Source organism: Wolffia australiana, chromosome 1 (genome assembly GCF_029677425.1).
Source record: "Wolffia australiana isolate 7733 chromosome 1, ASM2967742v1".
In the NCBI taxonomy this organism is placed as follows: domain Eukaryota; kingdom Viridiplantae; phylum Streptophyta; class Magnoliopsida; order Alismatales; family Araceae; genus Wolffia; species Wolffia australiana.
In genome coordinates, this window is record NC_135835.1 from 9310286 (window position 1) to 9324189 (window position 13904).

The 13904-nt window shown below is 48.5% G+C and overlaps 2 protein-coding genes and 1 pseudogene across 2 annotated transcripts; all 3 read left to right on the forward strand.

Moving 5' to 3' along the window:
* The first annotated feature begins 981 nt into the window (after window positions 1-981).
* LOC144716399 (uncharacterized) lies at window positions 982-5084 on the forward strand. Its single transcript, XM_078591530.1, has 6 exons — window positions 982-1040; window positions 1317-1976; window positions 2056-2629; window positions 2835-3152; window positions 3537-4469; window positions 4536-5084. Exons 1-6 carry the CDS (start codon window positions 982-984, stop codon window positions 5082-5084), a joined length of 3093 nt encoding a protein of 1030 aa, XP_078447656.1.
* A 6-nt stretch (window positions 5085-5090) lies between these two features.
* On the forward strand, window positions 5091-6884 carry LOC144716474 (secreted RxLR effector protein 161 pseudogene; annotated as a pseudogene).
* Window positions 6885-11355: 4471 nt separating this feature from the next.
* Window positions 11356-13650, forward strand: LOC144705245 (4-coumarate-CoA ligase 1-like). The gene is made up of 3 exons (XM_078577833.1): window positions 11356-12673; window positions 13025-13238; window positions 13339-13650. The coding sequence occupies exons 1-3, from the start codon at window positions 11482-11484 to the stop codon at window positions 13565-13567; spliced, it is 1635 nt and encodes a 544-aa protein (XP_078433959.1). The 5' UTR covers window positions 11356-11481; the 3' UTR covers window positions 13568-13650.
* Window positions 13651-13904: the final 254 nt, after the last annotated feature.

The following is a 13904-nucleotide window of genomic DNA, read 5'->3' on the forward strand; positions in this document are numbered from 1 at the left end:
ATACAAAGTCAGTTCCCTGGCATAGTGGGCTGAGGATGCCCAGGTATTTTTCAATCAACATCCAGTCCTCCTGATATAGGGCATAATCTTTAGTCGACGTCGAAAGGAACCACACAGCCATTTGGTCCAGAACCTCTCTCTTTGCAAGGGCACGCTCTAACATAGTGAAAGTGGAGTTTAGCGCGTTGGGCAGTCAACCTTTATCTTGTTCGAATCTGAGAGCTCAAACATTTTGCACAATCAACATATTTCTCCATACGCTGCGTGGATCCCAGAATGGCATTGACAATGTCTCTCACGCGTGAAACTGCTTGTCCCAAAGGTGCAACTATTGCCGCAGTATCTTCGTCGACCTGTGAATCGGTTGGGTCATCTGTGTCCAACGGTGTACCTGGGCAAAGATCTCGGACACGTAGCGTATTACTTCCAGGAGCTTTTTGATTGCGAATGACCTTGAGTCCGGCCTGGACTATGAGGTTCAGCATATGGGCAACGCATGGTACTTGTCAGTCCATAGTGAATTTGGAAGTTTACAGTCTTTAGTTGATCTACAATGGAGGCCATTATTTTTCTGTTGTTAGATGCATTGTCCGTGGTGATGGCACATAGCTTCGACTTGATGCAGTATTCATCTGTAATTTCCACGATAATCCTCGTTTAGTTCGTGCCACAATGGGTTCCTTGATCTATCGCAGACCAAGAAGAAGCTCATAGAGCTTTGAGTCGGTGTCAATCCAGTGGGCAGTGACTCGTAGAAGGGCGAGGTTATTTTGGGATGTCCAAGCATCCACGGTAAGTGAGATGCTAGAGACGTCGGCATACATCTCCACCAGCTTCCCTTGGACTTCTATGTACATCATTTCAGCCGTCGCCTTGACCGCATCTGGACCAGAGATGTCCCTGACCACCTGTGTCCCGTAGAACCACAGTCGTCAAAATGATTTCTTCTTCACAACACGCCAAGGAAGATCGTTGTCACAGATGAACCTAACGAACTCTTCCTTCGTCTGCGCCTTGGTGATGCTGCATAAGTACAACTTGTGGGAGAGAATTTTGCCCTGGAGAATGGTTCTCGACTTCATCTTGAGTCCCTTAATTTTATCGTGAAATTTACGTTGTGCCTTCTCCACATGTCTCCAAAATACATTTGTGCTCTTATGTTTGTGAGTGAATATCCCCCCCCTTGGGGTATTCTTGTAATTCTCTCTCTCCTTCTCTCTCTCCTTCTCTAGGGTTTTTCTCTCCTCTACATAAGGGAGGAACCCCCTTACCGAACAACTTACTCTATTGAATTACAACATTCCACATGGTATCAGAGCCAGGTTGACAGTAAACCTTGCTCCACCACCACCTCCCTCTTCTCCGGCCGCTGCCGCCCCCTGCTCGCGATCGGCGCCGCCTCCTGCTCCGCCGGCCCCCCAGCTCACCGGCGCCACCCTACTCCTGCTCCAGATCGGCGCCCGTCCCCTGCTCCAAGCGACGCCGCCCCCTCCTGCTCGAGATCGGCGCCGCCCCCCCTGCTCGCAGGTGCCGCTGCTGCTCAGCCGCCTGCTCGCCGCGCTCCCGCTCCAAATCGGTCCCCGCTCCCAGCAGCGCCGCCCCTGCTCGCCGGCGCCGCCTGCTCACCGCACCGCCTGCCCACGGCCTCGCCGCCGCCGCCTCCTGCTCCAGACGGTGCCGCCTCGCCGCCGGCGCTGCCCCCCCTGCTCCAGAGCGGCGCTGTCGCTCCGGTGCCGCCTGCCGACCAACGCTGCCGCCGATTCCGATCGGTGCCCGCCTCTCGCTGCTGCTCCGATCGGCGTCGACCCCGCTGGCGCTGCCTGGTCTGATCGGCGCCGTCGCCGCCTGCTCCGATCACCGACTGTTCTGATCGGCATCGACCCCGCCGCCGCCTGCTGCGATCGGTGCCGCCCCCTGCTCGCGCCACCCCCATTTGGCTTTCTCTCCACTCCGGGTTCTCATGGAGCGTCGGGATGGTTCGTTAGAGTCCTCGTCGCTTCCGCCGATGACTCTGTATCCGGGTACACATCCGGAAACCTACATCTCTTCCCACAGCTTCATCACCGGCCTTCAAGGCCCGACGATCCTCCTTGACGGCACTAACTATGTTACGTGGTCTGCGGGGTTCTGTCGGTTTCTTGAGATTCATGGCCGGCTCTCGTTCCTCACCGAAAACTCGGCCTCTCTTGAAGATCCCAGATTTGCCACCTGGGTCACTCAAGATCAGGCGGTCACCGCCTGGCTCCTGAAGATGGCTATTCCAGTCATCGCCGAGCCAATGCAGCTCATCTCTCCGTCGAAGGCCATTTGGGATGAATGGGCCCGCATGTACGGGTATCGGTCCAACATTGGTCGGACGGTGGAGATTGTGGAAGGGATGTTTCGAGCTCTCCAGGGTACTCGTACTCTTCAGGATTTCTATGCCACACTGCGCTCCCTCCTCAACCAGCACAAGATCTATCAGCCATACACGGCCGATCTCACCGTGCAGCGTCGCTACCGTGAGGAGATAGTAGTTGGCCTCTTTCTGGCGGGCATCAACCCCACCCTTGGCTCTCAGATTTGCGGCCACATTCTGAGTTCCGCCACTCTGCCGACCTTGGGTAAGGCCTTCTCCACTGCTTTACGGGTTAGCTCCCCAGGGTCGGCTATCCCCGTTACCACTCCCTTGTCGACTGACTCAACCGCCCTCTCCTCGGAGACCCGACCTCGCGGTCGCGGATCGGATGGCGGTGGTCATGGTCGGGACAAGGGACGAGGTCGCGATGGCAAACTCTACCCCCCCCTGCATTCACTGCCAGAAGTTTAGCCATCGCTCCGACAAATGCTGGCAGAAATTTGGTAAGCCCGGCCAGGTTGCCAACTCCAGCACGACGGACTGCTCCTCGGCCTCGGACGTCCTCACTATCTCCAGGGAGGAATATGATCGCCTACTCGCTATTCGGGCTCCGACGGATACCTCGAGTACCACGGGCTCTCATACCTCTCATATTGCGTCGGCCTCGACCTCAGGTACTGCTCTTCTTGCCTCTCCTTCGGGTTCCTGGATCATCGACTCGGGAGCCTCTGCACACATGTCAAGTACCCCCTCTCTCCTCTCCCGCATTTCTAGCCTCCCTCATCCTGAGACTGTCACCATTGCGGACGGCCGTGTTTGCCCCGTTCGGGGCAAAGGACATTCCCTACCGACCCCCTCACTTCCCTTATCTGACGTTCTCTACATACCCCATTTTCCCGTTAACCTCCTCTCCATCAGCGCTATCACCAAATCCCTCTTCTGCTCGGTGTCTTTCTTTCCTTATCATTGTATTTTTCAGGACTTGCGGACGGGAAAGAGGATTGGTTTGGGACGTGAGACCGGCCGGGGTATCTACGAGCTCGTTCCCGATCTTCCTCCCACTGGGTTTCGTTGTCTTCTCTCCCAGTTGGAGACTTCCCTCCAATGGCATTGTCGTTTGGGTCATCCTGGCATTACCAAACTTTGACAGGCCCTTCCCTAGCTAAACTTATCTCCTTTTGATTGTGAGTCTTGCCAGTTGGGCAAGCATTTTCGTTCTACTGACTCTCGCCTTGACTCTATTTCGAGCACGAAACCTTTTGATCTTGTACACTGTGATGTGTGGGGACCGTCTCGTGTCTCATCCATTTCTAACTTTCGCTATTACATCGTCTTTGTCGATGACTTCTCTCGTCTCTCGTGGGTTTACCTCCTCCATGACCGCACTGACGTTCTCTCCTCGGTTCGTCAGTTCCTCCAAGAGATATCCACCCAATACTCCTCCACCCCTAAAATTCTTCGCACGGACAATGCCTTGGAGTTTGTTCAGTCAGCCCTCCCGGATCTTTGCTCCTCACTTGGCATTATCCATCAGACCACGTGCCCTTACACCTCCCAGCAGAACGGTGTCGCCGAGCGGAAACACCGTCATCTTCTGGACATGACCCGCACTCTCCTCATCGAGATGGGCGTCCCACACTACCTTTGGTCGGACGCCCTACTCACTTCCGCTTATCTTTTTAACCGCTTACCCTCCTCTCCTCTGGGTGGTGAAGTTCCCCTCCCTCGCCTTCACCCTGATCGCGAGCTATTTGTCCTGCCTCCTCGGAAAGGTACTCGCTCTTGTACCCTTCACCCTATTTCCCACTATGTAAATTATGGCCGCCTTCACCCCACCTATCGTGCCTTCTCCCTATCCCTCACCTCCGAGTTGATACCACGGTCCCATTTGGAGGCCCTGAGCATTCCCCACTGGAAGGAGGCTATGGATCAGGAGTATGCGGCCCTCACCGAGCGTCGGACTTGGATCCTTGTTCCTCGTCCGCGCAATACGAATATCGTCACCTGCAGATGGATATTCACGGTGAAGTATAAACCAGATGGCACCGGCGATCGATACAAGGCTCGGCTAGTAGCACGCGGCTTCACCCAGACATACGGCATCGACTACAAGGAGACATTCTCTCCCGTGGTACGTTTGAACTCTATTCGAGTCCTTCTATCCATTGCGGTAAATTAGGGTTGGCCACTACATCAGTTGGATGTTTCCAACGCCTTTCTCTATGGGGAGCTCACCGAGCAGGTTTTAATGGAGCAACCGCCCGGATATTCCACTCCAAGCTCGACTGGCAGGGTATGTCATCTTCAGTGTGCCCTCTACGGCCTCAAGCAAAGTCCACGTGCATGGTTCGCCAAGTTCAGCAAACTTGTGCTTGCTCTGGGACTCACCCCATGCACGGTGGACCCTAAGGTGTTTCGCAGACACGGCCCCACTGGCACGGTCATACTTGCGGTGTACGTGGATGATATTTTACTTACGGGCAGTGATCATGCAGGCATTGCTCAGGTAAAAGCTTACCTCCACCAGCATCTGACCATTCGGGACTTGGGTACGCCCAAGTACTTTCTCGGCATTGAGTTTGCTCATCAGTCGGGTAAGTTGATCTTGAATCAAGGAAAGTACGTCCTGGATATGCTAGAGGAAGCCGGGTTACTGGGGTGCAAACCTCGCAGCTCTCCTATTGACAGTAAACCTTGCTTCTGGGACTCTACTTCTCTGCTCCTTAATGACGTCGAGCCTTACTGACGATTGATGGGGAAGCTCATCTACCTGACGGTCCCACGTCCTGACATTGCTTATCCGGTGGCACTCCTCAGTCAGTTCATGCATGCTCCTCAGGACATACATTGGCACGCTGCCCTACGCGTGCTTGCCTACTTGAAGCATGCCCCGGGCCGGGGGCTCCTCTACCAGTGCCATGGACATCTCCGAGTGGAGGCGTACTCGGACGCCGGTTACGTCGGGGATCGCGGTGATCGGAAGTCCACTTCCGGTTTCTGCACCTTTGTTGGTGGGAACCTGGTTACATGGCGGAGTCAGAAGCAGCGGGTTGTCTCCCTCTCAAGTGCGGAAGCCGGGTACCGCGCCATGATGCACGCCTCTTTGGAGCTACTGTGGATACGCTCTCTCCTTCGCGAGCTTGATTTTCCTGTGCAGAAGGCTATGCCAATGTACTGTGACAATCAAGCCGATATCTTCATCGCCAACAACCCCACCTTTCATGAGCGGACGAAGCACATCGAGATCAACTATCATGCAATTCGTGATCGCGTGCTCGCTGGCCTCATCACTACTCCACACGTGGGATCTTCAGAGCAGTTGGCAGATATCTTCACCAAAGGACTGAGCACCACTGCATATGACGTCATCTCCTGCAAGCTGGGCATGTTTGATATCTACGCTCTAGCTTGAGGGGGAGTGTGAGTGAATATCCCCCCCCCTTGGGGTATTCTTGTAATTCTCTCTCTCCTTCTCTAGGGATTTTCTCTCCTCTACATAAGGGAGGAACCCCCTTACCGAACAACTTACCCTATTGAATTACAACAACTTACTCTACCGAACAACTTATTCCTCTTGATGATGACCTTACGGGTAGGGCTCTCTGCTTGACATAGCGTGCACTCGTACTCGCCCGGCACAACTTCAACAAATTGATCTAAAACTTTAAATCGATTGTGTCTTCTTCTACGAGTTGAGATGTTGTCATCAACCTCTATTGGGACGCACTCCGCGGACATCGACGGTGTAGCCCAAGCCGTCGTTTTTGGGGTAGTAGTAGATGTAGACTCCATTACTCTACCAAGTTAATTCACAAGATGCAATCATTTGTAAAATACATGTCACCTACATTTACAATTAAAATGCATCGAACTGGAATTTAAGAAACAAATAAGAATCACAGGAAATAATGCTGATGTATTACTATTAGCAACTAACATTTACCATTACCATGGTTGGTTCACTAACATTTACATCAATCCTATAAAATCATAAATCTTTCAAAAAGACAAAACACTTAACATGTACTTAAAAAACATTTCTGACTTTTTAATAGTTTAAATTTTTAATAATCCTAGTACAAATTTTAGTTTACTTAAGCACATGCCTTCATACAGACTTGTAGAGTCCTTTTTATGATAAATAAAGTCATAACCAGTACTATTCCTATAGTATGATAATACATGCAACTCAAAATTTCAAAACACCACAATCAATATCAAAAGTAATAGTATCAAAATTAAACAATACAATTCTCCAAAGAAAATAAATCCACCAAAAGTAGATAATCATTATTTGAACAATTTTATTGTTATGTCGTAAGAACCGGCTCTCAACAAATAACTCATTTAAAAAAAAATCGATCAATATAGAAACCACCAATGAACATACAAACCATCAAAGAACGTGAAGAAGAATATGCATACCTGATTGCAAAACAATTACAATCCCTAAATAGGCCACAAGAATTGGGAGCCAAGGCCACTCAGCTTGCTGAAGAGCGCGACCAAGACCCGGCAGTACCCCTGGAAGGCGAAGACTGCATAAGTCAGAATAAAATAATAAATTGAATTACCACAACATCATTACATTAATATACATGGAAGTAGTTCATTCTTAAATCGTCAATTTTAATAATGAATGGTTAAAGTCCTACACGTCAGTTCATCCACAACAAACACTAAACTTAGATAGAATGAATTAATACGTTTAGTTTTTTAGTGAAAAGTACAACGCAAAGAGAAGATAAGTGGGCCATCTCTACCTCTCGTTTATGATTTGAGAAGATAATGCGTTAAATGATTTGAGAAGGTATGCCTCCTTAGGGAACCATACCTAAGGCTGACCGTTTATCCATTGAGATATGAAAGGTATTATTATCCAAGATCTATGAACCACAGAAAAAATAAGAAATAAAATAGGAAATAGGAAAAAGAGTACATGACTAAAGTCAACCAGAGCCATTTAACCTGCATGTCAAGTTTCATTAATTGAAAAGGCGAGATTAGGAGATTAGGAGATGAGTTGCGGATTTGAGAAGATAATGTGTTAAATTATATTTAAAATGCTCCAACGACAGTAAATAAATAGAGTTCACTTATATGTCCATCGGATCTACCCTACCTCTTTTTAGAAGTTAGGATTGAATACACTGAAGATTATTAGCAAATTATTCAACAAACGATTACAAAAGCAAGGTGTAGAATACATTTGATTACACCGCTCCATAGAATACCAATCTTAAAAAAATGAATAAAGAGGGTGTAGGACGGGTGAAAATATTTCTTTCACAACATACCTGGATGTTGCAGAAGTGGTGGAGGATCGCCCAGCGCCGGATGGGGTGGTCTTCCTTTTCCTTCAGAGAATCAGAAATCGCCCTAAATCTTTCAAGCACGGGAGCCCTTATGAAATATTGAAGCTTTAGATATTAATATATTATATTTTTTCGTCCGGGACGAAGGACGAGACAATTTTTAGCCTGGACGGGACAAAAAAACGTCCCGAAATTATTGGACGGGACGGTTTTTTATCGGTGGACGAAAAACCGTCCCGTCCTTCATCCCTACGCTAACAATGGACGTAGGACGATACAAAGATAATGCAAGTTCTTCATAGAAATTAATACTAGTTAACCTCTCATCTCTTCTAGGCATTTTAGCGAACACGTTTAATTCCATATCATTTACTAAGTACTTTCTCTTAATTTTCTCTCCTTCTAGATAATCCTTCACCTCTCTAAATACATCATTATATTCCACTCATCCCTCTTCAGAGATAACTTCCTAAATCTTCATTATCCAGAATTTAAATAATAATAACAATACAATTTCCTATTAGCATTATTATCCTAGTATCTCTGATCCCTCTCTTCCAACTCAACTGATTCTACCTCTAAGAGCCAATCCTTGTGGAGACAACCTTACTCTCTACCACATGTCTTTGAGTAAGATTGAAAGTGCTTAAATATTATTTGACTGAAGCAAAATTAGTAACAAGGACAGATTAACACACCTAGTTTTGCTCTATCAGACAGCCAGGAATAAATATATAAGCTTAAAGATAGACGGCCAAGATCAAACAAAGAAATCCTTTTTGATGATCTATGTTATTTTATGATCAATAGATACTAACGTGCAAACATATGATTTGTGGAATACGATCAGAATAATGATCATCTTCATGTGTCTCTCGCACTTTCTCTTCAAGAATTCTGTACATGCGCCTTTGTGTTCACACATGCGCACAACTCATTTCCTTTTTTACCTTTCTTCACATTATCACGCATTCTCTAAAACAAGGTCTTCCCTCTTTTTACTAGAAACTGAAATTGGAGATTCAAAGCCCTATCTCCCCGAGGATCCGCCTCTAACTCATTTTTAGTTTCAAGTGTTTAATGTGAATTTCATAGATGCTACTGAATAAAATCACTAGGATGACAAATTAATTCATGTTATTTGGACTTCTCAGAAATCATCGGATAACAATTCTGGATAATATAGTTTCATTAAGAAGATAGTATTGGAAAGGTTCCAAGCAAATGATTACGGCCGGAAGCAATAGATCTAACCATGTTTCACAGACAAAAAATGCTGATTTGTAACTTAAGGATCATGAAAAATCGATCCGAATGAGTAAAGAGGAGTTTTGGCAGTAAAAAGCGGACATCCATAAACGGTGGGAAAGCATGCAGGTTCACTGATCCTTTCAGATCGTGTAGGATTCTCGAGGATCTCGAGATCACGTCAATCTCCGCCGTAGAACCAGGAGGTCTTCTCGTAGAGCACTCTACAAACTTTGTGGAGTTCCAGCTCTCCTTCAAGTCGCTAATGATCCTTGTAATCTGGTTCCACGTTTCAGGGTTCCCCCAAATAACCGCAGCCATCATGGACGTTCCACGTTCGTTTGTTTCCTACTTTCTTCAACAACTGAAAGTGTCACCATCACCCCACTTTCATATGGCCCGCATGTTCTCATCATCATTCAGTTGCCTTGGATTGTCCTTGCAGATACTTCTTTTGACAATACCTTGACATGATGATGCTGACCGAGGAAGTTTCATGAACCTTTGCAGTTGCGTAATTCGGTTCCATGGGAGCTCAAATCCTTCGGTCTATACATCTTTGAATCTTTTTGGTTCTCTTTCTGATTACAAGATAGTTTTTCGATGGTCTTCCATCAGGATCTCGAATCAAAATGGTGCGAAATGATCGAAGAGTACTGCAAGCGAAATTTTAATTTTAACCTTAAATGGCAGAACGCTTGATATTATTTGACGCAATATTATAGAAAATAGGCTTTTCTGGTATTTCCAGTACCTATCTTCATGTTTTTTGTTTGAAAATCGTCATTAGGTGGTTCAGAATCCCTTTCCAGTCGAGAAGCCAAAATAATTGCGCGAACTTTAGTTTCTTTAATATTAGCATTAAAATTTAGACATGTGTAACACTCATGGCGTCTCAGTTTTTGGCTGATGACGGTACGTTCTTGGAGGCCCACAGGGCTCTTTAACTATGTGGGGCTAAGCAAATTTAACGTAATTTTTAGAGCATAGATCGGCAACCTGTGGTAAATAATCAAAATGCAAAACTTGATTTCTAAAGAATTTTTAACATGACAACAAACGAGTAAATGCGACAGCTAATACGCTGCCGGCGCGTGTAATTCGAATACATAAACGATAGTTTTCTCCTACAGAACAATATAATTGATTCGGAGAGAAAAGATAGCCGCCATGTTTGAGTATCTAGTCCAGGTTTCCAGGAAGAAGCTCATGACTTTGGCTCGTCTTGCGTCCCATTCGGAAGTATCAAGTTCATTTCTGCCCAAGTATTCTTATTGTATTCATGTTCAAATTAAAAAGATGAATACGAAAAAAACAAGTCTATGATTAACAGAAAAGTGAAGCATTTCAAGTGAATTTCAGATTTCTCGACTCAAAGTAAAGTTCAATACCATATAAATCGTGCATTATATCCAAATCAAAAAAACTACCAAAATTTTATTGAAGATGGAGATTCATCAGTGACCCGATTTCAAGCACCAATGTAGGCCAAGCGAGATCATGTTATGAGCTCTAAGAGATAAAATACGAAAAAACTGGTACCATAGGACAATGTTATGATGATAATATCTCTCAATTTCAATATAATTAGCCAATGGAACAAACGTCTTTTTTTTATATATCTTATCAATGGCCTAACTCTTTCAGGCAGCCATCTGTTATCTTGGTTAGGTTGCTTGGTTATCTTTGCCCTCAAGGACATTGAGGCTCCTCTCACACCTCAAGTATTATCTCTGATTAAAACTAGAATTATTGAAATGGGTCACAGTCAAATATTATGAAGGAGACCCGTCGACCACCAAATAGGCGTTGTATTTCGTGACGACAACTGTGAGTGGTAGGTGTCCTAAAGCGTGCCCTTGTAGACTGCGTTTAGAGAGAGAGATGAGGGCATCCTGGTAAACCAATCATCCATCATGCAACATTACAAATGCCAGTCAAATATATGATAAGCATCGAACGAGAAAGCTAGAAACTTACAATAATCACGCTCGGGATGTCCCAGAGAATCAGTGACCTCATTAATACTTCATCAACGGTCAAACCCAGCTCATTTTGACCTTAACATCTCGGACAGGCAGTCAGATCGGATGGGTCAAGATCTTCTCGCCGATTTTTGACGAACCCTGGAGTTGGTGAGAAATAACCTCGCCCACTCGGCTTCGGCTCAGTCTTCCGTTCTGACCGCCGCGGCGCCATCCCCACCGTCGGATCCGCCAATTTCAGGCATCCGACGTACGACGATGCATCCGATATCGTCCCCGGTTGGTGGCTCACCAACTCGCATGCCCCGCTTCATCTCCATTTGGCGGCGGGATTTCTCAGTGCGCCTCTCAAAGTCCCTTCACCAACTCCTTCAAGCTCATCTTTGCCCCTGCATGAAGCCAAAACTACAGTCTTGACATCTTCGTCCTGCCCCCGCCGCTACTACTTAACCCCCCAACCCTCCCTCTACCGGCTCTCAGGAAGAAACCTCATCCCAAGTGTAACCAACATCTTCCTGTTCTTCTTCGTCTTTCCAAGGGAAAACCAAGCAACCTAAAAAAGATCTACTTTAGCCCAGTTCGGCGAGAGAAAGAGATGGGTTCATTGGGGGTGGCGCCAGAGGAGAAGGAGATCATCTTCCGCTCGACGCTCCCCGACATCGACATCCCGGACAAGCTCCCTCTCCACGCGTACTGTTTCCAGAACTTGCCCGCCGTCGCGGACCGGCCGTGCCTCATCCACGGCCCGACCGGCGACGTCTACACGTACGCGGAGGTGGAGCTGACGGCCCGCCGCGTCGCCGCCGGGTTGCACCGGCTCGGGGTCCGGCGAGGCCACGTCGTAATGGCCCTCCTCCCCAACTCCACCGAGTTCGTCTTCACCTTCCTCGCCGCGTCCTTCCTCGGCGCCGCCACCACCACCGCGAACCCGTTCTACACGGCGGCGGAGATCCACAAGCAGGCCGCCGCCGCCGGCGCGCGAGTCGTGGTCACACAGTCCTGCTACCGGGACAAGCTCCGAGGCCTGGAGGGGGCGACGGTCGTCTTCACCGACGCGGTGGCGGAGGACGGGATCCCGTTCTCGGAGCTGGCCTCCGCCGACGAGTCGGAGTTACCGGCGGTGGACGTGGCGCCCGATGACGTGGTCGCGCTGCCGTTCTCGTCCGGGACGACGGGGCTGCCGAAGGGCGTGATGCTGACGCACCGGGGCTTGGTGACGAGCGTGGCTCAGCAGGTTGACGGGGCGAACCCTAATCTTTGGTTCCGGCCGGAGGACGTGATCCTGTGCGTGCTGCCGATGTTCCACATCTACTCGCTCAACTCGGTGTTGTTGTGCGGGCTGCGGGCTGGGGCGGCGATCCTGATCATGCCCAAGTTCGACGTGGTGGCAATGATGGAGCTGGTGCAGCGGCACCAGGTCACAGTGCTGCCGCTGGTGCCGCCCATCGTGCTGGCGCTGGTCAAGAGCGCCGCGGTAGGGTGCTACGACCTGTCCTCCGTGCGAGCCATCATGTCCGGGGCCGCGCCCATGGGGAAGGACCTGGAGGATGCTCTGAGAAGGAAGATGCCCGGGGCGAGCTTGGGCCAGGGCTACGGGATGACCGAGGCTGGGCCCGTGCTGTCCATGTCGCTGGCCTTCGCCAAGGACCCCCGCCCCATCAAGTCCGGCGCCTGCGGGACCATCGTCCGCAACGCGCAGCTCAAGATCGTCGACCCCATCTCCGGCGCCTCCCTCCCCAGAAACCGCGCAGGGGAAATCTGCATCCGCGGCAACCAGATCATGAAAGGTACTTATCCCGCCGGACATCTGTTCATTCTTCCATCAATATCTATCCATCTACGTATGTCTGTTTACGTACACATGTCTGTCTATCCATCCATCCATTATCATCTTTTCTATCTCAGTCTTTCTATCCATCAAAATCTTCATTTCTACTTATATTTATACATCATGCATTTATCCATCAACTTGTCTGTCTGATGTATCAATATTCTTACTCGGATATCCGTTTATACGTATCTACTACTGTATCTTGATTTATCTATGCATCGACCAATGATACCTGTCCGATTATATCTAAACAGACTTGGTTATATTGTATCATATCTAAACATATGAAATCTGTGCACTGCTGCAGGTTATCTCAACGACCCGGCGGCGACGGCGAGAACGATAGACGAGGAAGGGTGGCTGCACACTGGGGACGTGGGCCTGGTCGACGACGACGACGAGATCTTCATCGTGGACCGTCTCAAGGAGCTGATCAAGTACAAGGGCTTCCAGGTCGCCCCCGCCGAGCTCGAAGCTCTTCTCCTCGCCCACCCCCAGCTCACTGACGCCGCCGTCGTCCCGTGAGTTATCTCTACCCTTTGGTTATCTTCTTCGTTTATCCTTACAAGCAGCTGAACACCCCTCTCTCTCTCGTTCTTTTCTTCTTTCTATGTCTCACAGGATGAAGGACGAGGCAGCCGGCGAGGTCCCTGTGGCGTTCGTGGTGAGGTGCACCGAGGCGAACGTCGAAGAGGCAGACGTAAAGAAGTACATAGCCGAGCAGGTGGTTTTCTACAAGCGACTCCACAGAGTCTTCTTCGTGGGCACCATCCCTAAGGCACCCTCGGGGAAGATCCTGAGGAAAGATCTCAGGGCCAAGCTCGCGGCCGGCTTCCCACACATAATCTGAACGCGCTGTCGCCATGTACCATAACTTATTTGTTTGTTAAAATTGTAAGTCACGTTTGTCTTAATAAACCGCATTTCCTGCCACCCAGTTGTACCAAAAGCCGTAGGAGGATTATCCTCTATTCTTCATGGGTTGATGAAAATGGCCCCTTCCGAAAATGGCTCCTTCGTTATCGAACTTTTTCGCGAATATATTGGGACAGTGTTCGCGAACAGTTCGGAATTAAATGCTAGGAACGATTACGATTTCGAGTTTATGGAGGGACTTTGATGATTGATAAGTCCACGTTTCCATGAAGCAATCCTGCAACATCAGAATTGTCGGATCAAAATATTCA